The sequence below is a fragment of the Gallinula chloropus genome, assembly GCF_964237585.1.
Source record: "Gallinula chloropus genome assembly, chromosome: 6".
Taxonomy (NCBI): Eukaryota; Metazoa; Chordata; class Aves; order Gruiformes; family Rallidae; genus Gallinula; species Gallinula chloropus.
The window spans coordinates 10,720,992-10,748,496 of record NC_140091.1 but is presented as its reverse complement, the minus strand read 5'-3'; the positions used below and the strand labels follow the sequence as shown (position 1 = coordinate 10,748,496).

The window sequence follows — 27,505 nt, the reverse complement described above, 5'->3', positions numbered from 1 at the left end:
TTTATCAAGTTTGGGTCTCAAGAGTTTCATGCTCTTTAGGTGCCCCAATCCAAAATACATCAGTCAACAAAAAGCTGCCAAAGTTTTCAGCTGGCCATACACCCATCTTCCCTACATATAGATTTAAACCTTTACTCTATTCATCTGGACACCTCAATAGATGGAGGCAGAGAAATCACGAGGGGTTTGCGATAAAGCAGGGAGCTAAACCCAAGCCACCTATGCCATAAGTAAAGACTCTGATTGTGGGACCATCTTTCCTCTTGCACTGATTTACACACATTACAACGAACCAAGAAAAAAAAATCCCTACCCAACTGAAAAACATCAATGTAGAAAGCCTCTTACGCAATGGGATTACAACCCTAGTAATTTAATTCTAATTGTTAGAAGATAATTTTATTTTTCAAGAATGTATTTGGAAAAAAATCCCAAATCAATAGTTTTTAAAGTTTGAGTGCATAAGATATGGTCTTAAAGAACTTTATTATTGTTGTTTCATTATTTTAACAACTTGCATTTAGTTACTGCATTGTGGACTATTTAAAATAGTGCTTGGGAAAATCATGCTGAAAATGAACTCAAACTTGGCATGTCTAAGAGGAAGTGCTAAACTTCAGAGCATGGTCTAGGAGAACTGAACACAGAGAGGAACTCAACAAATGATAATCTGCAAAAAAAGAGAGGAATTATTTAAAATGGAAGACAGCAAAACTAGGAACTAACTATACCTTAAATTAAAAAGAGGAAAGTACCAGAATGAGTCTCCTGATAGTGATTTTACATGGCAAAAATCTCTAGCAAAGGGGGATCTTCAACAGTTCAAACTTCAAGAAACCTACATCTCATGACCTGCCCAGGCTCCTGTTCAGGTCAGGACAGTGAAACAGAAAAAAGGAACAAAACAGTCCCTCCTGCCTCTGACGGGAAAGTTCAGATGTGATCACCAACTGAGTCCTACAAACAAATCCAGTGTTTTCCCGTATTTCTCAGGACAAACATTTCCTTCAGTCCTTAACTGTAGGTTGTGTCACATCCTCCATCCCGCAGTGGGATGATCTAACCCATCCCACACCTGAAATTGTGTCTGCAACTTTTCACTACCAACAAGAAAAAGCTCGCATCTTCAGTCTCTTCTCCTCCTCCTTGAAAAATCAGATTATAATCACCTTCAGATAGCTGTATTTCAGGAACTAATGAAGCCAAACACTTCATTCTTTAATCACCAAATCTCTCCCAGCTAACCACTTACAGCCGCGCTCTGCCACAGCCGTCCTGGCCCCGCGCTCCGACACACGTGTGGCTGTGCAGATGGGCAGTTTACTAGCTTACAATGTTTGCCTGCAGCTGTGCCATTCAGCAATGATTTCCTGCTTGGGTTTTATACTCCATCCAAAACCGACAATCCTGTGTTTCCCTCAGAGGCTGGCCATGGCATTTATAAGATATATTACCTATAAAATATCCAAGTATTTGGCAGTCTTAAATAGTCTGATGCAGGGGACAACACAACACGGTAGGAAATGAAAGCAGTGGAAAGGGGGAAAGACAAAGTTTTGCCTGGTTTTTGATGGTTTACTCTTTCTCAGCCAAACTCCCAAAGCTTCCCTGCAATTCTCTGAAGTGCCAGCCACATTCTTTTGGCAAAGGTGGAGTAAATCTCCGGGTCAGCCATAAGATGTGGCTCAGTAACACACCCTTCTTACTGGAAAAGGGAAAACAGGAAGGTTTGCCTTTGCTAGCTGTTTAAGCAAAATTTATACACGACATAAAAAGAATTTGCCTTTGGAAAGTATTAAAAACTATGGAGTAAGGCACTCAGTGACAAAAAAAATTGGGTATTTTTTGTGACAGATCTTGCAAATGTGAATATACGAAGTGATAGCGTGAGAGTATTATCTGAGTGTCAACAGCCAGGGAAAGCAAACATCTGGCTGGGACTAGGAAAGGAATTTAAATCAAAGGAGGGATAGGACTGAAGACCCTTCATCAAAAGGGGAAAAAAAAATTAGGAGGAGTTTGGAAGAACCAAGAAGCTTGTAACCTAGATTCAGGAGAAAAGAAACAGTGTGCTTATAGATTCTTACAATTAAATCCTGAAGTCCACATGCCTATGGTAAGAAGAAATAAATGTAAAGCTGGATATGGAAGAAGCAAGCCATCTTTTTTTATTCTCTTTTGTATTCTCTGGAGGTTTTAAAACTTGGCACTGCCCTGGTTTCTAAACTTGTTATTTTCTTTAGTACCAAGAATGAAATACCCACAGAGATCAATGTAAGGAAGAATCTGCTATAACTAGGAGAAAGTAAGTGGAGGGATGGGTAGGAGGAGAGGAGGACACACAACATTTTGGCAGAAATCCCATTCTTAGCCAAATCAGAGTCACCATACTCTAATGCTTCATAGGAAAATCCAGCCAGTAGAGATGATAATGAACCTGCTTTTGAGAAACATTTTCCAAAATAAACATGCTTTCAGAAATCCCAGTCCAAGTGGCGAGCCTTTTTTTGTGATCTGTCATTCCCTAAAATGTGATTTTTGAAATTTGGTCTGTTTTCACCTTGACAGAAAGTAGTAGGCTTTCAAATAAACCACCAAAGTTGCTGCTTGGAAAGGAAGGGGGCGACTAATCCCTGGAGCACCTTATGTGGCTTGGATCCTGCCAGAACAACGGGAGATGGCAGCAATTTTGAAAGGGGTCAATTCTCATCACGTTTTAAGCATGCAAAAAGAAGAAATATCTCTGGGATGGAATCCACCGTTCACACAGCAGGTTGCAACAAAGGGGGATGGATGTTGGCAAGAGACAGTGCATATGCTGGGGAAATGCAGACAACGGGGCAGTTGAAATTCATGGTGCGTGTGCAAGAAACAGCTGGGAGTTCAAGAGAAGATGAAATTTTCAAGGCAAAAAAAGGAACCTCCTGGAAAAGTCTGTATTTAATGTACCTAGGAGCTCAGAGCACACATCAGTCACTTGCAGTCAGACACGCAGACTGTAGACTCAGACCTAGGCATTATAAATCTAGGATACTCAAGGTTAACTTTATTTAAAAACTAAAATGTTAAGGTACAAAAATGGATACTTGGTCAGAGAACTGTAATTTCACCAAGTACTGTCACAACCAGAGAGACGTAAGTATCATGCTTTTAGAATCCCTTTATCCCTGGCCCCTGTAGGCTACAACGTCTTCCCAGGGTTCCTGGGATTTTTACATGACAGCAAGGGCACAGAGAAGGTTTGTGCTACACTAAACATTTTTAGCTGTGGAGTTTTCAGTGAGTTTTAACCACAAATAAAACTGTAACAGCCTGGGATATGGCAGCATTGTTTGCTATCTACGTGTATTATTATACTATATATTACATGCATTACAGCCCACAGAGGGCCAACTTTTACTTGTTGCTGAAATGCAACCAGCTCTGGGATGAAAGGAAGCTTACTGAAAGGTTAGTAAGAAATGAAGAACAATGGAGCCAACGCAAGAAGAGTTCTAGGGGGAAGAAACCCCTAAACAAAGCAAAAACATTAATCACAATTATGCTTCATCGGGCTGGGATTTCTGCTGTTGGACATACACATTACCAGAGACTCTGTATTTCAGATGACAGAAAAGAAAGGCTCTGAGCAATGTTGTCAAAGAAAAAAAAACCCTCATAAAATATTTTATAACAACAGAAAAGTTTACTTAAATCTAAGTTTAGGTAACCCTGTGAAAGCCTAGGTACCAAGAGGTGCTGTTTGGCCTGACCCACAGCAGGAATGGGAGCATCCACTGCCTTTATTTCCTGCAGCTTGTTCTCACCAGCCTCAGACACTCTGAACACAACTGTCAGTTCCATTTACTGGCTGTCATTCATTTTCATGTTCCATGTTTAACATTAAACACCATAAAACGGTATTAATGAGTATTAGCATTTTAATATCCTCCCTGTTTTATTAATCTGTGATGAAGCATGAAATGTGGCGCTGCTGTCAGCGCCCACCTGTGAGAGCTGCTGTTACTCCCCATGGGGCCAGTTGCAGGGGGTGTCCCTTACTATCATTATTAGCACCATCAGCTACATCGATCTACAGGTACAGACAGTATTTGTGATTCTCCAGTACATACAAGTAGATTATCAGTCTTTTTATACCTAGTTTTGGGTTTTTTTTAACAGGCTAATGTTAGCTCTTGTACGACTATGAAAGTATACAGTGGGCTGGGTTGTAATCTTAGCTCCATGGCCTTCAAATTCTTCAGATCACATCAAAAGGAGAACATGAGGCTGTATTTCAGACTGGTGCTCATAATTAACGTTAGAAATGTATACAACTAAACAAATCCTAAGGCACTTATAGTTTTGGCCAAAAAAGAAGTTGCATGTTTATGCAGAACAATAAAGATGTAAGAAAAAGGGAGGGAGAAAGGGAAAAAAAAAAAAAGAGGAGGGTGTGTTGGAAGAAAGAGAAAAGTTAATTCTGAACCCTGTAGGTACATAGTTCATGGTTCTCATCGCTTAAAGGATAAAGCCAAATAACATTTAAAAATTCCATGTAAGCTGGGAGCTCTCTTGTTGAATCTCAAGGTTATTTTCTCCTGATCCTTTGATGGAGATTAAAAATTTCCATGTGAATACAAAGAAAGAAACAACAGTTACTCTGAGATTTTTTCCTCAAGCATTTAATGCTCCAAACTAGAGCAGCCAGCCACCATTCCCATCTCCTCCCCCCTCCTTAAAGAGAGAGGAAAAAAAAAAGTCAACTCACTTTGAAGAAAAGACAAAACAGGGTCAGGGCAAGGGGGATTAGGGAAATGATATTTATATCATGGACCAAATTAAAATGTCAATGCAAGAGGCAGGCAAACAGCCCTTGCCACATATATACACCAGGCATGTTTCCTCAAGGAAACAGGAAAGAGATTTGAAAAGAGTTAATGCAGTCCTGAGTTAATACCACCTGCCTCAGACTCAACACCACTTAAAAGACAGTGTTTGGGTCCATTTCCCACAATGTGGTTTTAACAAGCACAATGGAAAAAGCAATTACAGGCCCTTTCCCCTTCTTCTCACCGATTCACTGCTAAAAATGCTGGAATTTCTGAGACACGCTAAGAATGTGGAGAAAGCAGACAAGGGCTACGTACAAAAGGAAAAAGTATCAAATGATACATTTATAGGGTGTGCCACATCCCTGCAGAAGGCTAATTTTGCCCTTATATCTTGCAATAACCTTTTTGCCTTTGTCTGGTGTACCCAAGACTAATTATAATAAAGGAAAACTCCAAAGTAACCAGGCAAGCCAATAAACCACCAGGCAATTACTTGTGCTTAATTCAATAAACCCAAACACCGATCGCAGCATCAAACAGATGTTAGTCCTTGCTATGTTCTATTTGTCCTCTTTCACTCTCAAAATTTGTATCACAAAAATATACTAATTTTTGTTCCTTCCTCCCTTCCATATTAATTAACTTATTTCACAGTGTCTCCTATTATTTTTGGAGCTCAAAGCCTACAGAGAATGCAAGGAAATTTTGAGAAAGGTTCTACTAAAAGGTAATTCCACATGACTGCGTTTGTGCTTCATTTGTCTTTCCATACCATTTTCTAACCAAAACCATCAAGCCTGACAGCAACCTACTCCCAATGTACATGAGTCCATGTGTCACAGAATCTCAAAAGCTGTTGCAGAGCAAGCCTGTAGGACTGCATGGCTTTGCTTTGCAGGCTCAAGTCTATGAATGACTTCCTAAAACTACAGAATCCCGACCAAAATCTCTGCAACCTGGATGATAGAGGGAAAGCAGAAGCCATGCAAGTGACAGCCACAGACACCATAATGCAGAGAGGATCCAGATCAAAGTATGGAAGGGATTGTATGGATGGAAACCACATAAAAAGCTGTTCTCAAGTTCTACCAAGTCTGGATGCACTTAAAGGAGCAGGGATCTTTCTGCTGCCAAAAACCCCTTTGGGAAACAAGGCATCTTTCTGAAAAATTGACCACAGAAATTAAAACTCCTCAATTACATACTCAAATCCTTTGAAAGCGTGTGCACACTCAGCTCAGGTCATCTAAGTAACCTTAACTCTGCCCACTCGCCAAGCAGCCAGGAACGCCCCACAGCTCCCAACTAACGCAGCTTGTGCATGGGAACGCCAGCAAGTTTAGACATTTTTAGAACTTCTCCCTGACCAAAAAGTCTCCGAGGCCGTCGGAGGCCACCCAGGGTGTTTGGCAGGTTGTACATGCTGCTGAGGAATGGATCTCATTCATTCCCAGACAGCATCCCATTCTTCTAAAACAAGCGCACCTGCACCAAGCGTGACTCCTTGCCAGGACTCCTCTTCCCCCATTCTCCCCCACCTCCGCCTTTGCAGCCATCTGGGTCTGAGGTACCGACTCTTCTCTGAAGGCCTTTGAAATTAGGCTCTGTCTCTGCACAGCGCATGGAAGGGAGGCATTCTGATAACGTGCCTACACAAACACGTGCATCTGATGATGCATCTGATAAAGCTGACACGTATCCATAAAACTGATGAGCTACATGAGCCTTAGGTGCACAAGTAAATGCTTGGATTTCACTGCCAGAGACTTGTCTGCAGAAAAGACACGTCAAAAGAAGGAGACGTGGCTGCAGCATCGTGTGGGTAAGCTCTTTCACCCTGCTCTGCTGTGCATTAAAGGCACAGTAGATGTCCACATCCCTTTGCTCTGTTTCACTATGCAGATCTCACCCTTGGTGGTCTGTGATCAAATGGACCCATTATCAGAGTGACTTAACAACGTGCCCATTCTTCCAGCAGTCTGGGAGACAAACTGGATGCTCTGGTGCATAATTCAGTCCTGCTTTCACCTGTACAAGTCCTAGTTCTACGTCCTTCTCCCCAGCAATCACACTAACTTAATTCCTATACTCACTAGTGATTAATTCCTGCTCCACCCCTCCCTATAGGACAACTCATCTGTTCTCTTTAGTGTGGCACTTCCAACATGTCCTACTGTCCTAAGACTAACCTTTTTCTGTGTGTGCATGTGACTTTATCCTTCTCAAAGAACTTTATGATGAAACTTTTTGGCCAATGAACCTTCTCTCTTTTCATGAGCCCACTTTTATCCATAATGCTCTTTCCAGGTGGCGCTCATCCAGAAAGGTTTAGTGTAAAATCCTGTGTGTGTTACAGTTCATCTCTGCACCTTTGCTTTAGGAAATGTCACTCCTCCTCCACATTCAGGTCTTTGACTTCTTCAAAACCAGCAACTGAAGTAGGCAGCATTCCACATTTCTCATAGACTGCCCTATGGCTGCTTAAAATGTTACACTCTCTGTTTTAATTTTTTTTTCCCCAATTTATTTTAAGTGAGGCAAGTTGTAGTTGCTTCACTTTGATTCAAGACTGTTCTAAGATCAGCCCTTACCTCATACACAATGGGGGTTGGAACTAGATGATCTCTGAGGTCCGTTCCAACCCAAAGCATTCTATGAGCCTATGTTTCTACTTAAAATGGAACTTAAATCGTTGTTTGCTATTGAAGATTCACTGACTTAATGAAGATACCTCTTAAGCTACTCCATCATCATTAGTGGCATTTGTTCTCCCTTCTATATGCAGGAAATTAAGAGTCTCCCATCACAGTAATTCAATTCAATAATGAAGTTGGCAACAGACTTTAGACATCTTTATTATTGTTCATGTTTCCTTTGACTGGCAAAGCACAATGAAATTTGACATTGAACTAAAACCTAGAGTACAAAAACTGCTAGAAGAAGAATAGTAGGGAAACAATCACTATTTTCTCTTCTCCCAAAAACTCAACTCATGATTAAAAAGGGACTCTGAGCATTTCAGATTTAAGGAAATGATTTAACGAAAAGTAAAAGCACACACAGATGAATAAAAGATTCATCATTCCCTCCTTGTTTCAAAGTCCATATCACATGAAGACAAAAGTCAGTTTGAGTGAAGGCTACTCAAGGAAACTGCAACTGCATGAAACAGTGGAAAAATTAGTTAACATTTCTTAATGTTTATTATCAGATCAGGAGGAGCCCAGCTGAGGCCACCAAGAGGGCCAGGAGCACATGACGCAGGAGGAGAAGCTGTGGGAGCTGGGTTTGTTCAGCCTGGAGAAGAGAAGGCTGCAGGGGAATCTAATTACAGTTTTGTGCTACCAAAAGTGAAGCGACACAGAAGACTGCCAGATTTTTCCAAGAGGTGCACAGTAAAAGGGTAAGAGGCAACAGATACAAGCTGCAGCAAGGGAAATTCCAGTTGGGACATAAAGAAAACAACTTTTTGGTGAGTGGTACAGTCCTGGGACACGGCCCAGTCTCCATCCTTGGAGATTTTCTGAACTTAACTGCAAAAAACCACCCCTGAGCAACACAAAAGTTAGCCCTACTTTGAGGATGCGGTTGGACTAGAGACTGCTAGAGGTCCCTCCCCAAACTACATTTTTTCTGATTGTATAATATTTGCATCCACATTTGAATGACCTTTTTCATACCCTCCATACATTCACTTCTCATGAGGAGGCCAAAGGGTCATTATCTGATGCTGTAAATCACAGTTAGAGGACAAAGTTAACAAATGTTAACCTTAACTTTACAAAAAGTTGCATTAGGAGCAGCCTGCACAGAATGCTGTGCTGTGACCAAACACGCTACCTCAGGCACGTGGCCACTATGGCATACTGTGGTCTCATAAAGAAAGTTCTGCAATTAGTCCCAGAGTTAATCAGCTCCAATTCAGCACATCCAGAGATATGTTGGTTTCCAGGTACTCTGCTGACAGGAGAAGGAATTTGATTTATTACTAAATTTGCTGAAAATCATAATTTGTTTAAATCTAGTTTGGATCATTAAGGGGTGTTCTCCTGAGGCTTCCAGAAGTGATATGGATTGGCACCATGGCAAGATGATAACGATAGTGATAGTTTGGAGGAAGATGACACCAAGAAATTTAAAATCCTGGCATTTCTAGTAAGGAGCAGAGAAAGCACCAACAGCTGCATATGTTTGACAAGGAAAGGAAATGGGAAAGATAAATTGCTGTTTCACATTCTAATAGATTAAATGCATTAAGGAGGAGCCTGGGTTGGTTCAGTTTTTCCCCCTCTTTTTCTCTTCCTTGTTTCAAAAGCTACAATCTGTTTGCCCTGTCTTCACACAGTATACTTCCTGTAGGAGCTATTTGTTTATTTACCCATTTTAATCACAAGGAAAGTATTCATTATAAAATCTCTCTTTACAGCAAAGGAGAAACCTTCCAGCCACACGGCTGACACATGTTAACTCACAGGTATTCACAGAGCAGGTTCTGTTTTAAGCCATCTTTCAGGCAGCCACACAAAGACCACCAAAGCTGGGCGTTCAGCTCTGCCAGACCTCCCCCAGCCAGCAGCCCTTGCCAGGAAACACAGGTGACAGCCTGAATGATAAAAAGGCATTTAGAGGGGAAAAAGAAAAAAAAAATAATGCACTGGTTTAGTCTGGGCAGCACCTTAATATAAACCTGCAGGGGCCTTTGTGTACAACATAGCACACAGCCATCCAAGCAGGAGCTTCAGAGCCAGGCACTAGCACCTCCAGTTTTTAAAGACCTCATGCTGCCCCTGCCTTTTACTGGGGAAGAGAAGGGGTGGCTCCACTGCAGCTCCTCTCACAGCCACAGATCTCAGAACACAGCACACAGACAGCAAACCTGCCTCTCCCCTCCTAGCGCTGGCCCAGCAGCAGCTTTCTGGACACAGCAGAGGGGAGCAGAGAAGAGAAGCTTGCTGTGGGATTGCAGCTGAAGCCCTTTGGAAAGGCAGAGCGCTATGACCTCACACGATTTGCTCTTATTTATTTCAGCAGTTCAAAAAAAAAAAAACCCAACCAGTGTTTAACTCTGCAAACAAATCATACTGACTTTGGCTATAAAACTCACTGCAAATTTGCTCTGTTCAGAGAAGAGTTTCTCTGCTGGCGAATTCTGGCAGGCAGCTCTCCAGCCAGTGCTGGAAAAACTGCAGGAGAGCTGATTTGTTTCCTTAGCTGCAGCTCAGCCTCTTGCAGGGTGCACCCTGAGAGGAGGGCTCCCCAGGGAAAGTCTATTTCCCTGGTGGCAAGCAAGATGTTAGCACTCAGCGTTCCCAGGACAAGGCTCCATGAACCTTACTCAGACCTCTCCAAGTGACCACAGTGCTGCTGTTTATCATTCTTGCCTTTCCAGTACCACACATGGTTCATTCCTCCTGGCCACAAACAGCTGCCCAGGCCCCAGGTGACTCTCTGACGGAAACGGTGGCTTTTTGTACACCCCACAATTTAGAAGTTACCAGATTCAGGACAAAATGGTAAAACAGGACAAAAATGGTAAAATTGAGGACAGTGGGAAAACACATTTCTAAACACAACAAAAGTTTTACCTTGCTTCTCGGAAGCAGAGGGGGGGAGGAAAAGGGAGGACGATGCCACAAGGGTGTGTAAGAGGAAGCTGTGTGCTATAAACTTTGTTTTAGATACACAGATGTTGTGTTTTAAAATTAAGTCCAAAGATCTCCTTATGCTAGAAAACGCAATTGCCACTCTGGTGCACAGCAGAGAAGCTCTAACATCTAGGCAAACATACAGTGGCATCTTCTCTCAGAGGTGGTGCAACTGGGGTGCATATAGATAAACTGCCCAGCATTTCCTACTGTAATTTCTGCCTTGATCTGTTTGTAAACTTTGCCAAAGTTTAACTGCTTTGGCTGAAATCACCCATGCCAGGTGTTTGCCTCAAGCTGATTTTGCTTTGAATAGCTTAATCAAAAATGCTTCAGCTATTTCCAAGAACAAAATTATGGAGAAATACTTTGTTTTGTCCATGTTAAGAAATACTTCAACTGCTTTGCTGAAAAGCTCTTGCACTTCCATGCTTGCAGTTTGGCACAAGGTGGTCTTTTCGTCAGGGCGTTACATTTGTAAACATGAAAAGTGCCCATACTACATCAAGCTAAGTCTGACTAACCACTGTTTGTACATGCTTGGAAGAGACCTGTTTTGCAGCTAAATTTTTTGAGTCCTTCAACATTGGGCATGCTCCATTTTCTCTCTCTCTCTCTGCAAGGTCCTGGACTGCTCGTTCACTACTCCACAAAGTAACTGAGTATGCTCCAGTCCAAAGTTACAAAGGCTCAGCTGGATATTCTTTGAAGCCTACAGCATCCCATCCTGTTCTGGTGGCTGACCCCAAAGGTGATAAATCTATGTTGATAACAGCTACTCGATTAGCACAAGGCACGGTAGCCTCACCGATTAATTCTGAAAGCATCACACATAAAAAAAATATTTACACAGTCTTAAAAGAGCACCAGGGTAACAGTTTGGGCACATGAATTAAGAAAAGCTAAAACTATGTTGCTTACACAACCTTAATTTTAAGACCTCATGTGTACACGTTATGACACCAACCTTAAAAACACACTCACCTACTTTTCCTCTCTCCCCAATCTTGATCTCTTCTTCACCCAACATAAAGACAGACTATGCCCTCGGGATGAATCAAGGTTGTGTAATGAGGCAGAAGAATACCTGCCTCATTTATTAAACATGTGTGTTAAATGTACAAGGCAGAGAGCTGTGAGAACTGTTAATATTTAAGGCAAATGAACAATGCCTGAAGAACTGATTTAATTTTTTTTAAACACCATTCAAACAGAGGAGTTTATAGGTGCTGCTGAATGCAGAACATACATCTAACTGCTGCAGGTTGCCACTGACTGTGTGCTTTGGATGTGATCAGTGTCACCCTGTGACAGCTATCATCGATGGAAAAGAGTCTTTCAACATTAAGAGCCTTCTGTATAACATTAAGAATTGAAAACCATCATACTTGGACAAAGATGATTCAAAGCTCAGCTCATGCACCTCAGTTTCTTCCTTTCAGAATGGGAAAAGACCACTACTTCACTAATCCAGGTACTGGAAAGACAGTTAATAAAGTGTGTGCAGAGCACTACAGGCACTGGGAATCCAAGAGGGAAGTATTTACTGTATCTTCAGAACAAGGTTTAACTAGTAAGCAGCAAATAAGGTTGCTGGCTTTCACCTGAACTACAGTAGTTACAGACAATACTGAACAGTATCTCCTTCTGTGAGCATCTCAGGCAACAAATGAAGCAACTGTCACAGAGGAAAAAAACCCCTGCAATGTAGATTCATGTAACTGGAGACTGTAGCATAATGTGTAGCACATACAGAAGCAAAAGGTTGCACAGGGAGCCTCAGATGTGGCACTTCTGAACTGCCAAGTGCTTAACTTCACTAAGTTAGTATTTTTACATATAGTTTTTCATGTGCCCAACCTGTACCTAAGGTTTGATTAGCATATTCATGACAAGCTCTGCACTGAAGAAGTTAGACAAAAGTAATTTTTTGGGAGGTAACTTAAGTATGACCACATACTGCCTTGTTTTAGGCAGCCTTGATCTGGGTTCAGGTTTTCTGGTCTGCCTCACTGAGGTGACAATGGCAGCCTCCATGTCTATAGGTTTCAGCTGACACATATAACAAATACTGTCACTTTGTACCTGCAAAACTGACTGGGGGCACAATACCATCCAAGGGTATATATATTATAAATACACATTAGATATGCTTTTAAGCATATACACAGTATATACAGAGACACAAACATCTTCAACACTTTAGTTTCCAAAGCAAGTTTGAATTTTCCACAGTAACATTTGACATGGGACAAGGTTGCTTTGTATCTGTCTTCCCCCTGGCCCTTCCCCAAATCAGATATTTCTCCAGGCTAGAGCTTTAGAAATATTCTGGAAAAACACAACACAAACTACTGTGCAACTTCTCTTTGATCACACTTCTTCTGCTGGGAGCTTTGCTGGGATTGTTAGCAAGCAAACTGTCAGCACACAGTAAAGAAGTATCAGTGCATGCCTGTGCAACATGCTGGGCTCACAAAGCACAGGCCTAGATCCTGCCCTCTCCTACAGATGAAGTTCACGGAGGAATGGGAATAAGGACTCTCTTCTTCCATCTGCCCTGAATGCAGCAGCGAGGCAAGATTCCAACCTAGCACTCAGGAGAGTGCCAGAAAAAGGGACTGGCTACTGTGCTGGCTGCCACCCCAGGGCCCCAGGGGTGTGAGGCCCGCCAGCTGTGGGGTGGAGCCGTGCCCCCAGCCAGCTACAGCCTCTGCTTCTGTCTAGCCTGCTGGCTCAGCTCGAGTAATGATCGTTTGAAGAAAAGCAATATTGTGCAGTTCATCGTGTGGTGCAGGTGTTCACCTTCAACTACCCCTGCGGTGGCAGAGCAGCTCCTGCAACACACACGGCCTGCGCTCGCCTGTCTTCCCCACGCCACAAAGCACAGCACCTGTAAGATCCTCACGACCTTTATCCTGAAAAAGGAAATGTTTAGGAAAGAAAAGCTCTTGCCTGAATACAGCAAGATCAGGTTTTTACCTGACCTCCCTTCTGAGCAAAGATGTGATACCATTTGGCAGACTCAGTACATCTGCCGAAGGAAGACCAACTTCTACCACTCTTAACTTCATTGATGAAGAAAGGCACCCGGGGATGAACCCAAGTTCTCCGCAGAAAAAAATACCACCCCAGGGACAGTTACAATCAGCAGGCACTTCAGCCCAAACAAGCTCCTGCTTGTTCACATTGAGGTCACAGGCCCTGGCCACAAACCTGGTTGGTCCAGGACCTCGCAAATGCAGTGGGAACAGACCCAGGAGTCGTCGGGGCTGTGTACCCACTGCAGATGGGGGGCTGAATCACAGAACATTTTGGGTTGGAAGGGACCTCAAAAATCATCTAATTCCAACCCCCTAACATGGGCAGGGACACCCTTCACTAGCCCATGTTGCTCAAAGCCTCAATACGAAGATGTCCTTCCCAGGGCAGAGCTCTATGTGCTCCAATTGCTACTCCTGGGCAGAGGCTGCCTGTGCACTGGACCTCATTCAGGACCTCCCAGATAATCAACCTGTCCCAGTGATGCAGGAGTGTGGAGAGAAGGGAAGGAGTAAATTCCAGCTGCAGGGAATAACAAACTGCTAGGGGCAAGGATTTCTTCAGCTGTTCCCCAAGTCACTGTGGAACAAGCACTTGACCTTGGTAAATTCAGACAGGGTAGGGCTGTCATACCCTTCAAGACTCAGCTGCACTAAGATGTAGAGTCCAGTGCTGAACTGGTGAAGGAGAGATGGAGGTGAGGATTTTACCTGCCAAAAGGCAGTTTTTTCCTCCTAAGAAAGAGAAAGCAGTTTCATTTCCCGAAAAGTAAGTTCCTAAGTTTAAACAACACCAGGGGTGTGATATTTTTTATTTTTGTCTGGACACACATATTTGAGGGGGTTCTAATAAACAGACCATTTCCTCTGACTTTTGTTCAAAGGCACTAACGATCTCTGCTTCTTAAAACTCAGGAATTTGTTTGGTTTGCTACAGAGCAATAAAACTTCAGGCAGGAGAATCTACTTTTCAGTCCTTTAAAAATAGTTCATAAAAATGTATTAAAGGACTACGAACTGAGTTACAGACTACCAAACAGGGTTTTGACCTCTCCTAACATCCCCGTAGTAGAATCTCATTGCTGCCAAACGAACACTGATTATTCTCCAAACAATCCCACCCAGAAGAAAAAACAAGTGCATAGAAAAATGAAGGGACCTGTCTAGTATTGCAAGGCAAGACAGAGGCCGAGCTGATGATAAAACCTCGGCATCATGACTCCATTCTGGAGCTGAACAATACATTTTCCAGAGGTGTCATAGACAATTAAGTTGTCCCAAATCCTAAAGCAGGTTTCATACACTTAGACAAAACAAAGCTTTAGCCATTTTATTCTCTTTTCATGTTAGTTACTAGTGACTTTGGACTCGATATGCAATATATTAATCCAATCAAAGCAGAGGAATGCCATTTACCCTTATGTGTGCAGCTATACACAGACAAAATTCACTTGAGAAGAGCTTCTTCTCAATACATCTTTGCAGCTAAGCTGGGACTACACTGGGCTTTTATCCCATCTGAAGCAACAGATCTCACATTAGTTTTCATGTAATTCTTTGACCTGGAAGTAATCATAATTTTCCTCTGCAAAAGAGTGAGCTATAGCCAGTTGTAGGACCTGATTTTTTCCTTTACTGCTGGGCAACATCTTTTCTGCCTTTGTGTGTCAAAATAAAATTTGAAAAAAATGTAAATGCTTCACAGAGCTACAAACAATGAAAGAAGGTGTTCTGCCTGCCATCAAACCCCGCTGTTAAAATATTAACACAATGTAAATATTGTAATATTGAGGAAGTACACTGTGTCAGTACTTCCTGGCACCGTACAAGAGCTTCACTGTTCGCTTCAATCCCTGCTGTTAGTTTTAAACACGCACAACTTAAACAAGGCATCTGAGCTTCTCCAGTCCTGGTGCAGAATTGCAGAGAGGCAGAAATCTTACTGCAGATTCTCTCTAGACTAAAAACCAAAGTATTAAAAAAGAATCCTTAAACCCAAACAATTATGTAGATGTCAGTACTTTTGAGGCAAAAATATTCCACAGGGTCTTTTCGAGAGTCCTGGCATATTGCTGCCAAAGATGGAAAGATCTTTGAGTATGCACTGTCCTCCCCTTCCTCAGAGAAGAAAAACAAGCTCCAAATGCCCACCAATGCCAGAAGCCTGAAAGCTCCTCGTGGCAAAAGTCCCACTCCCCAGATTTGCCAGTTAAGCACATTACTTGCAATCAACTCTCTCGACTGACTGAATAAGCAGCATGTGTATCACAGAATTGTAGGGGTTGGAAGGGATCATCGGGTCCAACCCCCTTGCCAAAGCAGGTTCCCTAGGACATATGAAGCAGCTACCTGCCATCAGTAAGCCAGATGTTGCTATCAGATCTTAAGAAATGCTGTCTAGCTGTAGTAATGATGTACACAGTGTCACAGAAGAGAAGCACGGCTTCCAAAAAAATAGTGAAGACAGAGAATGACCTCTCTACAGAGAAAACAAAAAACCCCAACTGGTCATACCTGTAAAATGTCAGTAGACTTGTTCTAGGGGGACCTGGGGGCAACTAGAGGAGTTCAGAGCAGGATTTCACTCTGCTGGCTTTGGTTAATAAAAGGTAAAAATCCTGCCACTGACAGAGCCAAAGATCTCATCAGTTTCACTGGAAATATAAAGCTTTGAAATCTGAAGTTACCACGCTGAGAGGCCTCGTTGTGTCACACACTGTCCCATGTCTGACAAAATACATCTTTGTCCCACAGACCTAAAGATCTACATTAAAACCAGTGTGAAATACCAGGGGAAAAGTACTGAATGTGTGAAATGTCTAATATTCCAGAAATGTCTAATCCCTAATCCCAGCAAAACTAGGTGGCTAGAATTTTAAGAAAGGAGTCCTACATGTTATGTTATGACAAAAGAAAGGCGTAAACAGGGCTTCGCAGTACCACAGGAAATACAAGAACTCCAAATTGCCCCGACTTTCTAAAATACACTGAATAAATGGCTTATTCCAGATTTAAAGCATCTGCTGCTCTTGAAGCTTTTTCACCTTTCAGACATGGTCCCATACACAAATGGGAACTCAACTTGTACAATGCCCCCATGTGCCACTCAAAGCTTTATTCGCATGCATGGTAAGAAACTGCCCTGGGGGTTAACACAGATTTTCCACTTAATTTTAACTCACAGAACCTTATTCTGGAAGAGCTCCTTCGATCTCATATCCAACTGCATCACTGGATTTGCATGTTTTCTACATGAACACAAATCCCTGCCCCCTCCCCCACCCCATTTTCTCACATGAAAATTTATCTGCTAAGGAAAAGCACTATGAACACAACACTTAGGCAGCCCCTTTATCTTCCATATTACTTAAAAGGGGAGAAAAGCTCTTGGGAACTCAGTGAGCACTCAATATATGTAACAGGCATGAGAGCGCCACAAAAAATCATCGTTCCAAAACCGAACTACTGACTGTGAGGGGGGTTGTTCATTTGTTTGTTTTTTAAAGATAAACAGGGTTTCTTTTTTTTTTCTCTGTTTCATGAAATATTATAGCTAAGATCCTTCTGCACTTCCATAAATGGATGTTTTTCTTACTCTCAGTGGGTGGTCTCAGCGTTTTGACAGAGGAACATCACAAGCTAAAAACATAGGATGCTACAGAGATAGCCCACCTGCAGTGGTGGTAGATGTGAAGGGGGAGAGAAAAGGTGATTGCAAAGGCCAAAACAGACTGTGGTGGGGGAAACCAAAGGTCAGAAATGTATTCACAGCCCTAACAATGGGGGAGCCCTGGTGAAATGAGCAGCCAAAAAGCACAGATACATTAGGAAAACAACGGATGCAGAAAAGAGGCAAAAATTTTAGCTTTCACTTACCCTGTCAGTAGATTGGGGTTTTTTTTTGTTTGTTAAAAGGTCTGAATAAGAAAATCAGACATAATGCTGAGCATTTGTTTTAGTGTAGCTAAAGCATTTTGAAAATTGGTTTCTTTTATGTGTCAGGCTTATGCTAGAAAATTCAATGCAGTGGATTTTCCTTTAAAAGCTCTGGTATGAACCAGATGTCAATGCAAACAACCTGCAACTACCTTGTGCACTGCTTGGCTTCTTACCTGTTTTCTACAAGGAAGTCTACCACATATTTCTTCAGACAGTAGAGGTGGGCATCCATCAGCCCCGTTCTGATGTGCATTCTGGGGTGCCTGGAAAAGAAAAAAAGAAGTAAAATCATGGAGTTTTCCATGGCCAAATTAACTTGGCAATTAAGTCAGTGGATAGTGAAAAGTGTGCAAAGGCAGATCTATCCCTTTCCATCTACTGCTGAATTAACAGAGGAGAACAGCGCAGGCTGCCATTGTTGGGCTGTGGCTATAAACTTACACCTGCTGGCCCTGGGCTGATCTGCTGCGAAAGAAAACACCTCCTCCAAGGAGTTATTACTCCTGCTACATCTTCTTATGTAAGTGGAAATTGCACATTACTGGGCAGGAAGCCAAAATAATGGGCCCAGAGTGCTAAAAGTTACAGTGGGTAATGTCAGGGTACAATAATTCAAAGCTCCTGGCCAAGTGCCTGCCTTAATATGCAAGGCTGTGCATGTTCTCCTAGCAAACATAACAACACTACTGTATTTCTTCCAGCACTTCCTGGAGGGGAACAGGGGAAGGAGATGGGGTCTGCTCACCTTTCCTAGGAATGACTGCCACAGCTCAGTTGCAAAGTGTTTGCCTCTCCAGCCCAGTACAGTGGAAAAGATCAGTAAAACTCCTTGTTGTTAGGAAAACAACCACCAACAGGGATGTCTTCACTTTCAGGCCAGTGGCAGGTTAGTATTTCAGAAACTCAGAAACTTCCTATAGCTTCAGTATTTTAAGAGCAAAGTTTTAAATCAGAAAGACTCATGAATTATTCTATTACTACTCCTTATGTATTCTCTGCTCTCCTGGAACCTGTTTCACAGCAGCTAAATATTTTATACTAGCATTACTTTCCTTTCCACACACCTATAGCCCCATTTAAGAACACTGTGGCTGACTGAACACTTGCCACTAGCTCTCAGGACAGGAAAGCCATGAGAATATTTAGCCTGCAAATTAAAAAGGACAAAATACAGCAGTCAGGGACTACACCAGGCCGTTCAAGAGAGTTGGAACCTCACTCACAGTCCTGAAGCTCTTAAGGAGAGAAATTTCAATCCACACCTGAAATTGTCTGTTTTCGTTTTTCCTCCTTTGATGACTGGATTTCATAATAAAGTTTGAATTAACATATCTTATCAGTACATTCCATCCAACCTCCCCTGTTTGCTTATTTCAGAACAGATACTTGTGATCACGATCACTTTTATTAGCCAGCTCAGCAGAGAGATTGCTCGTAACCTGGGTATATCAAGTATATGTAGTAAACCAATACTAAGTCTTGAGTATTTAGTGAGATCAAAGCTATGGAGAATATCAGGCGTTCCAGTATGACATTTTTCTGTGTATTTGTCAATTAATGCAATGAACTACTGAAGTATTTAAGTCTTAAAATTTTATAATTTAGGTGGCATTTCTCAAGCATGCATATTATTAGCTGTAACAAAGTTCTTTAAGTCCCACTCGCAAAGGAAAGCTCCCATAATATCAGTATGACACTTTGCAGTAAAGTATGTGGTACTAAAAAATGATATATGCACTTTTAGTAGATTACTTCATTAACAAAACATGAGCTCACCTAGCAATGCACCAGTACTGATGTTATCAGTGGCCCAGATGTTGTTGTGGAAGTCAGCCCAAATAGCAATGTTCCTTATGCAAAGAGAATAGGGAATCCACTAATTTTAATGAGGTCTTGCATTTGGAAGTCAGCAGACTCCCCTCCTGCTCTGCATCCTGAGGATGGTTTCCACATTTTGTGTATTTATAAGAGGGAGAATTTTCATATCGTCTCAGAGAAAAAAGGCTCCCTTGTATTTATATAATGAATATAATAGTTTATTGAAATGGGTGAAAGAGACAAATGGAAAGAAATGGAGCAGAGAGTAAAGCTGGGAAAACAAACAAAACAATGGAACAAGGCAAGAAATGTAAAAAAAAAAAAGAAAAAATAATTGGATGCAACATGGGAAGGAGATGGAAAAACAGGAGGAAAAAACCCCCAACTCTTAACTTCAAGATGACAAACAGAACAGAGTTTCTTTAGTACCAGAACGCCAGGTTCTTCACTCCCTATTCAAGATCTATCAACCCCCCACATCCCCTGTCCCCCCTTAAACACAAGATGGGGAAGGCTGCAAGGGCTGGACACTGAGCAGAAGAGTGTAAAACGGGAACTCCTTGATAAATGCTGGTTCTGTTGCCAGTGTCCGTGCGGCTTTCGTACATCCAGTCTCCCCACCTGCAAACTGGAATAACACTCTTTAGCTACACCGCAGGGCTCTTGAGGATTTGTGGGCTGAGGGCTGTATCTGCATGCAAGTATTGTACCAAGTTTTTTCTGTAGCTAAGCAACTTTATAACACGGTTATACAAGATCAGCCCAAGTGAACAGAGAGTTACCACAGTGCTACCCTAGCTGCAGCTCCACTACACCCCCTCTCCCCCCACATACCCCCCTGAAAAAACCCCCAGCTAGACAACAAGATGTACTGAAACGCCACTCTGAGTTAGCTTTCAATGTGGAATATACTAACAATAACAGAACATCATGCTGGACAAGAGGGAGGTCCCACAATGAAAATCCTCTGAAATACAGACCACCTAAGTGATTTGCAACAGAATAGTCCCATAGATTAATATTATAATCACAGCTTCAAAGGTCAAACAGGCAAGTTTGGGCACATGCATAAACAAAGCTGCCATTTCTGTAAACCAGACTGGAGGAGAGAATAGCCACACTAAACCAGACTGATAAGAGCACTCTATCATAACAAGACACTAAGGATGATGCTAATTTTCACTGACTAGTGCTTAAACCAGTTTATCTTCAGGTAGAAGCAAAGGAGCCAAATAATCTAATAGATAACAGCAAACTCCATCACCATTTCAAATGAGCATCTGGATACTAATATTGAAAGCCACATTCCCTTCTCCTGCCTCTGATCTCCCACTCCATCAGCTAATCTTTACAACATATAAAAAATGAGCCATTCGTGAGGAACAGCTGATACAGAGGGAATCAAATAACAAACAATGCATGTGCCTAGAGCTGACGCACCTAGACTTATCACTCCGAGGGAGATAATACCAAAGGCTTTTAATTATATCATCAAAGCAAGGGAGAAGGTACTAGGAGGGGCTGGCTGCAGATGGTTATGTGTTAATGAATGCTGGGTTGGGTGGCTTATCAAAAGAAAAAGACTGGATATATATCTGAGAGGGTCACCGTTGAGATGAAAGTTGCAACAGCCATTGTTGGAGCCCTTTAATGAGCGACGGATGTCAAATGTGAACCCTCTAAGAATCATACCAATTACTAAATGAACTTCGTTTCAATCTAGCAAACGTAATCAAGCACAAGTCATTAAAATACATGGTAAAACTCCCATTGGCGCTGCCACTATAGTGTCTATTATTGTCTGTGCTCCCGCGCAAGGGAGGGGGCTGCTCCCAGTTGTAAGCTCTGTGTGTTATGTTAAGTGATGGCAGATTTTAGCCCTAATGATGAGGCACGGAGGGCTCCCTGGCAGAAAGTTGACAATGAGGAGACTTGGAGAGATCTGTGGAGAAGTCAGGGAGAGATCAGCAATTAAAAGAGCAATTTCAAAGAATGTGGTTTAATGTGTAAAATTAGCTTTTATTAGTACATAATTCCACAAAATCCTGACTTGGGACGAGAGTGCATAAAGGTCTGTGCCCGTAATTCCTGACACGCCATTGTGAAATAATAAGCAGTACTAACAGGATTGATGCATGCTTCGTACATGGCACTGCTTTGAAAGTGGAGCCCGGAGCTTTTTTTCTCCCTGATAACCTCTTTCAGGATTTCCTCCCTCAGGGAAATCAGCCACTGATAGAGCAAACTTCCCTTGTTTAATGGCAAAAAGACGGACAATTGTTTCAACGGTAAACTAATTAAGAGAGATTACCACCAAGAGCTGGAGGTTGAAACCAGCCCTGCACTCCCACTGACAGTGTGATAATGCCAGGCTGGGGTCAAAATCATAAATCTGAAGGGAGTACACACAATGCTTAAAGCCAAAAAGCCTCTCTACTAAGCATGGGATATTGCCACATTAACCTCACCACCTCACAAATAAACTAGCTGAGAAAGAGAAATCCCATGGCCTCTTTTCCTTTAACTTCATACAGCTGTTGATGGAAAATATGAAGGTCTTTAAATAAGCTCAAGAACCTGAGACTCTCTGTACTCTAACGCTAATGTGAGCAACGACACAATAAAAATCCAATCGTACCTGCTACTAACCTGGCTCCTGAACCAATATCTGAGTTACGTCCACCATGGGCTTACAGTGATTAGCTTGTCCTCATGCCTATCCCTCCAGAATAAACAAATAACAGCATGCTAAGTGCAAACTACGCATTCGATACCCATTTCTTCCCTAATTAATCACACGTAGCTCTCAGCCTGTGTAGCCAGCCTACCACACACTTCTTATCCCCACGCTATGTGCTGTATTGCTGCAGGAAGCAGCGTGCCACCCGGTTCAAACACACACTGCTGACCTCAGGCTGTCTGCGTGGAGGTGGTGCTCCCGTGTTGATACACCGCCAGCGTACCGATCAACACGAAGAGCAGTCCCACAGCAAAAGCTGCCAGACCACCTTTAATGTCTCAAACATTCCTACTTTTAAAGGAAAAAAAAAAAAAAAGAAAAATAAAATCCCTAAATCACGTTGCTCATTTACGGGACAGCTCTTGGCCGTAAACGCACTAATAATAAAAGACCACTGTTACACTGGCTCTTCAAAAACCCCTGACACCTTATGACCTTAACTTTTCTCCCCCCCTTCCCCAGTGCTTTTGGCCAACAAGATCCCCGCTGTATCCCAGGCCTCCTTTGCCCACCAGTGAAATGCTGCCACCTCCGGGCTGAACCGCAGCAGCTGTAGCAGCGCAGCCGAACCCCCCCCTCCCCTCTCCCGCGTCCCGCCGGGTCCCCCCGCACCGCTCCGCCCGGAGCTCCCCTCCCGCCGGGCTCCGGGGGGGCAGAGGTTAATTCGGGGATGCTGTTTCTCGGGTGGAACAATCGGGTCAGTTCTGGCTGCGAGGAGTATCTCGGCGTTACGAGCATGCTGGTGTGGAAAGGGGCAAGGAAAAGCAATCGCCTAAGATTTCAAGGTTACTACCAGGTGTCTCAGAACATGTGTCCTGGGCCCCGTGTGACCCTGACCCCCATTTCCCAGCCCAGGGGCACCCCCTCACTGCTTCCCCTCCTTCAGTTTTCTAACAGCCCTATTTACAAAGGCAGGAGGGTACGACACACTTTGGACCCTTGAGGAACTGATCCATCCTCAGGGCTGCACCAGGAATGGGAAGTACTTTCCAAATGAAAATGTTTTATTGATCTAATGACCTAAGTTCCTTGACACCCTCCCGAATAAGAAATATTTCTCATTTAAAGCCTTCACCGCGTGCCCTGTTTCTTTGTTGTGTTCTATTATTAATATCCCCACGAGACCACAACACAAACCCAGAACCTACTTCTGACAAAAACACGCTGAAAACTTCTTGGTAAAGGAACCAACTTCCATTGAAAGCCAAAGATTAAATCATTTTCTCCAGTACAAAGACTACAGGTTAGCAGTCATAACTCAGCATTAGTATTTGTTCAAGGTCAGTAAGGGTTTACAATAAGCCTGTGTGACCGACCTCCTGTAGAGGAGAGTCCCAACATCATGATTTAACATTAACATCTCTCTTGACTTCAATGCTGAAAACAAGGTTGGTGATGGCTGTGTGGCCATCTCATCCCAAGACCTTACATAAAATGTTTTTCTTCACCCTGCTTCAGCTTCCCCGTATGAAAACGGGAACAACAGTAATTCCTCACCCACCCCAAGCCCGAGGAGCACTCCCTGGGGGGTACACAGCCACATCGCTGGATGCACGTGCATCCCTCTGGGAGCACACCAGATGCAGCTGCTGGGGAAAGCACTTCCCTAAAATTGGTTTTAAGGGTCTTCTCTGCCACAGTGAGTGCAAACAGCTGTAGGAAATAATGCAAGGGCTAAGATCCCCACAGCCCCCCCGCCCCCTTCTCTCTTTCCCTGTCCTCCACTGAAAATACAGAGAAAATGCAAATATTTTAGCCTAGACACTTTTATACAAGACTCAAGTCTGCTAGAATACCTCAATTGCTATGTAGAAACTGGGAAAGCAAAAGAGAGCCCAAAATGATAATAAGTCGGGAGTTTGGTGTGAAGAGAAGAGAATACACTGCGAGGGAGGGCGGGGACTGCCAGAGACATTATTAATAGGTTTTACCCTTCAGCTCTGGCAGCTACTTGTTCTATACACAGAGGAAAGGGATTAATCAAGCCTTGCATGCAAAGGTTCTTTCTATGGCGTGCCAAAATATTTAAAGCAGTATATACAAAGTGTAAGCCTTATTATTACACACATTCAATGTAATCATCTTATGCTACAGTTAAGGCCAGGATGACAATAAAGTAGATTATTGTGCACTATAACCAATTCAGTTCCGTCACAACGGGACATGGCTTAGTCACTTGGTTCAGATCTGGTGTTTGAGCTTATTTTTCTTATGCTGAGCTAAACTGTGATTTAAGAGATTTAATCAAGCTTTGGGAAATGCTTTCTTTGCTAAAGAAAGAGAAAGAACTAAAAGTCTGCACCTGGCAACACTAATAATTTTCAATTTTCAGCTCATTTTGCTTTCTGCTTCATGGACATTCACCTTAGAAAGTAACTGTTCCCTAAAATCACCAGGGCTGAAAGGATGACAACACGTAAGAACAAGAAGTTTTAAGCAAACAACTGAAGCTGGAGGATTGTACAGAGGCTACTGAAGAACAGCAGCTCCTGCTGATCCCTCCTACGCCAGTTCCCAAAGGGCTAAGCAGCAGACATACGATATATTTTCTTAAATCAAATAATTACAGTAAATGCATGGGAAACAGTGAAACTGAATACTAGGTCAAAGCTGTAGGTCACTAGCAATATATAGCTTAAACACAGCAAGGCTGCCACAATTTCTTCATGTCACCAGCCTAGACTCAAAGGCAAACAAAACAGTACTTGGCTGCATGACTGGCTGATCACAGACTCCAGAGACTTTCTGTGCCTCCCAGGTGAGGTGGGTTTTACTTGTGGCTAGAACTTCAAATCTATGATCTGCAAAATTTGGGGAACTAAGGTAATGACATACTTTCAGACTACTAAAGCACGTGGGCAAAAAGAAGTCCTCCCTCCAATGACCCGAAATTCCGAGTAGAAGCAGAAGACACCAAGTGGAAATAAGCATTGTAAGCATTTCTGGTTGATTTACAGGACACGGTGAAGCTGTCACATACCCCTCTGGATATCCCATTCCCAAGTAGCCTTCCAGGTACCTCATGAAAGCCACCTACTTCTCCACCATGGGCTTATTAAAATTAAGACTCCCCCTTTAGTCTGTTGCTATACTTAGGCCATATCTGATCATTCACTTTCCTTTGCTAGGACCTCTGATTGACAAGCAAGTGGGTTCTTATGATGGATGCTGCGTGTTTGTCTGTCTTTACAAGATAATTTGAATTCAAACCAGTTGAATTCCACGGAATGGGAGAACAATTTGACAAGAGTCTGATAGCAGGTCATCAGGGTTAAAAGGAAGAACAGAGGGAGAAAAGAGAGGAGCAAAATAATGGTGCATATCAGCCAAAGCAGCATCTGGGTCCACCCAATACTTAGTCTAGAAACCCAGAAGATACAAGCTTTGAATCCAAAGAGAAAAAATTCAAGTGTCATAGTTGAAATTCCCAAAACTACCCAAATCCAGCCCATGTAGGGTGTCTCCTGTTAGCAATGCTTATTTCCTTCATCTACTGTGAGTTATGCTTGGCTCCTGCTCCTCGAGGGTCTGTAGCCCCTCAGCTGGTGCTCTGACCTGTGTTTCCCTTTGATTTCCCCAGAACCTACTGCTTTTGCCTCACTTTTGATTCATAATGAACTTCTACAGTGGGATCTACTCATGTATCTCAATTTCACTGAAACCACTGGAAAAGTTGTGTTTGGCAACACAGTAACCATGTTTCACCCTGACAAGATCCCAAAACTGCAAGTGTCAGATATTTAATCAACTATTTAAAACAGCTTTTCCTCAGGCAGAAATTAAAATGGACACAGAAGTTGGCTCTGCCACTGCTGCAGAGGGAGCCCAGCTGGGACAGACAGGACACCGGCTGCTCCACAACTTGGCAATGCTGACTGGGTACATAGAAGAAAAATATATTTTAGGAGAAAGGATGCTAAAGTATCAGGAGTCAGACGTGATGAATCCTGCCTCCCTAGAGAAAACCAAAGGGGTTTCCCAACTTGGCTGCACTGAAGTCATGACTCAGCCTCTGCATTCAGATACATCCTCAGACATACATGCCAACCTGGACTTAGGGCAACATCAAACTTGAGCCACAAGATTTCAGGACACAGAGAGCCATCAGGGGTTGGGACATCATCAGTGTTAAGAGTACAGTTCAATTCTGCAGAAAAAAAATACCCTAAGTGATAGGAGCATCACACAAGGAAGATACTTGCACTCTTTTCTAGTTTAAAAGAAACAATACCTTATATCAGCTAGTATTTTGACAGGATAAAATAAGAACTTATTTAAAATAAAGCCTTAAATTGGAAAATGTAGCAGGTTTTTTGCACAGTAACGGCAGAATTTAAAACCAAAGGAGAATGGAAGTCAGACTGAAGACACTTGCAGACATCTCTCATCTTTTCAACCCGAAAGAAGTTTGTGATTAATTCTTTTAACTGGCATTTTACAAAGCACCAATAGAAATACCACGGGGTGATGATGAGGGGGGAGCGAGAAAAAAACGAGACAAGACACAGAAAAATCTATTGTTACCACAAGAAGAGTTTAACATCCACCCAAAGTCCAAATTTGCATTTTTTAAAACAAGTAATTACAGTGGTTACAACCACACTGGATTAGTTTCTGGTTAGACCAGATTACTCATGATTTAAAATTTCCAGATTTGTTAATAGCTATAACAGAAGCTGCTGCATCGTATTACTGTAAGAAACTGAGCCTACACCTAAAACACTTTCAGGAGGATGCTGAAGTTGGAACACCACAGCACTGAACAAAAACCTACACTGAACTGACAGAGCTGGGTTTCCAAAAATCTTCTTTATCCTTCACCCGTTATTAGGACTTAAATAACAACTTAAGGTTGGGCCAGAGGTGTTTTGCTCTTTCTGAACAGCGGTAATACCGCAGCGGGCAGAAGAAAATCCCGGTGAATTCGATGCAGTCAGACTGTACTCTGAGCAGTAGGCTACTTTCTTTCCCTGGGATGGTTACTGCTGACTGAGGAACTTCATACAAGAGTGCTGTTCTGCACAGCCCAGCATGTGCTAACACTCTTCTTATAGTAGGTGGTAGAGCAAGAGACAGTCACTCTTCACTTGAAATTACTTAAGGACAAAGCTCTCAGAACAGCTGAAAAGGCACCATGCTCATCTGTATAGCTTCCCAATTTAAGTGCTATTGTTTGTTTATTTGGTGTTTTAATCTGTAGTTAAAGAGTCCAGGGTTTTTTTCCAAAATCAACAAGTATTTTATTGCTGTGATAAGGAGACATCAGCACACCACTTGTCTGGGGACAGCTTGGCTTCAGCAATGAAATAAGTAGGAGGAATGTCATTAATCTAGACTTCAGTGGTCCCTAGCAATAAAAGCAGTAGTAGAAAATCATCTTCACCACTGATCACAAACTGGAATAGAAATGCATGAGAGAAGACAGCAGCTGAACCCTGTGCTGTGTGTGCCATCTGGGATAGTGATTTAACCCTCACAGCCCAGAAGCAATAAACTGGCCATGGCAAG

General features: G+C 42.5%; 1 protein-coding gene across 2 annotated transcripts in view; it reads right to left on the bottom strand.

Annotated features, from left to right (window-relative positions):
* The window catches only part of EIF2B3 (eukaryotic translation initiation factor 2B subunit gamma), a gene marked incomplete at its 3' end in the record, with an annotated part of 98,443 nt that overhangs the window by 31,157 nt on the left and 39,781 nt on the right, over positions 1-27,505 (bottom strand). For both annotated transcript variants that reach the window (XM_084265927.1, XM_084265928.1), the window contains exon 6: positions 17,613-17,702. In XM_084265927.1, coding sequence (XP_084122053.1) covers positions 17,613-17,702 — 90 coding nt within the window. The remainder of the gene's footprint in view (positions 1-17,612; positions 17,703-27,505) is intronic.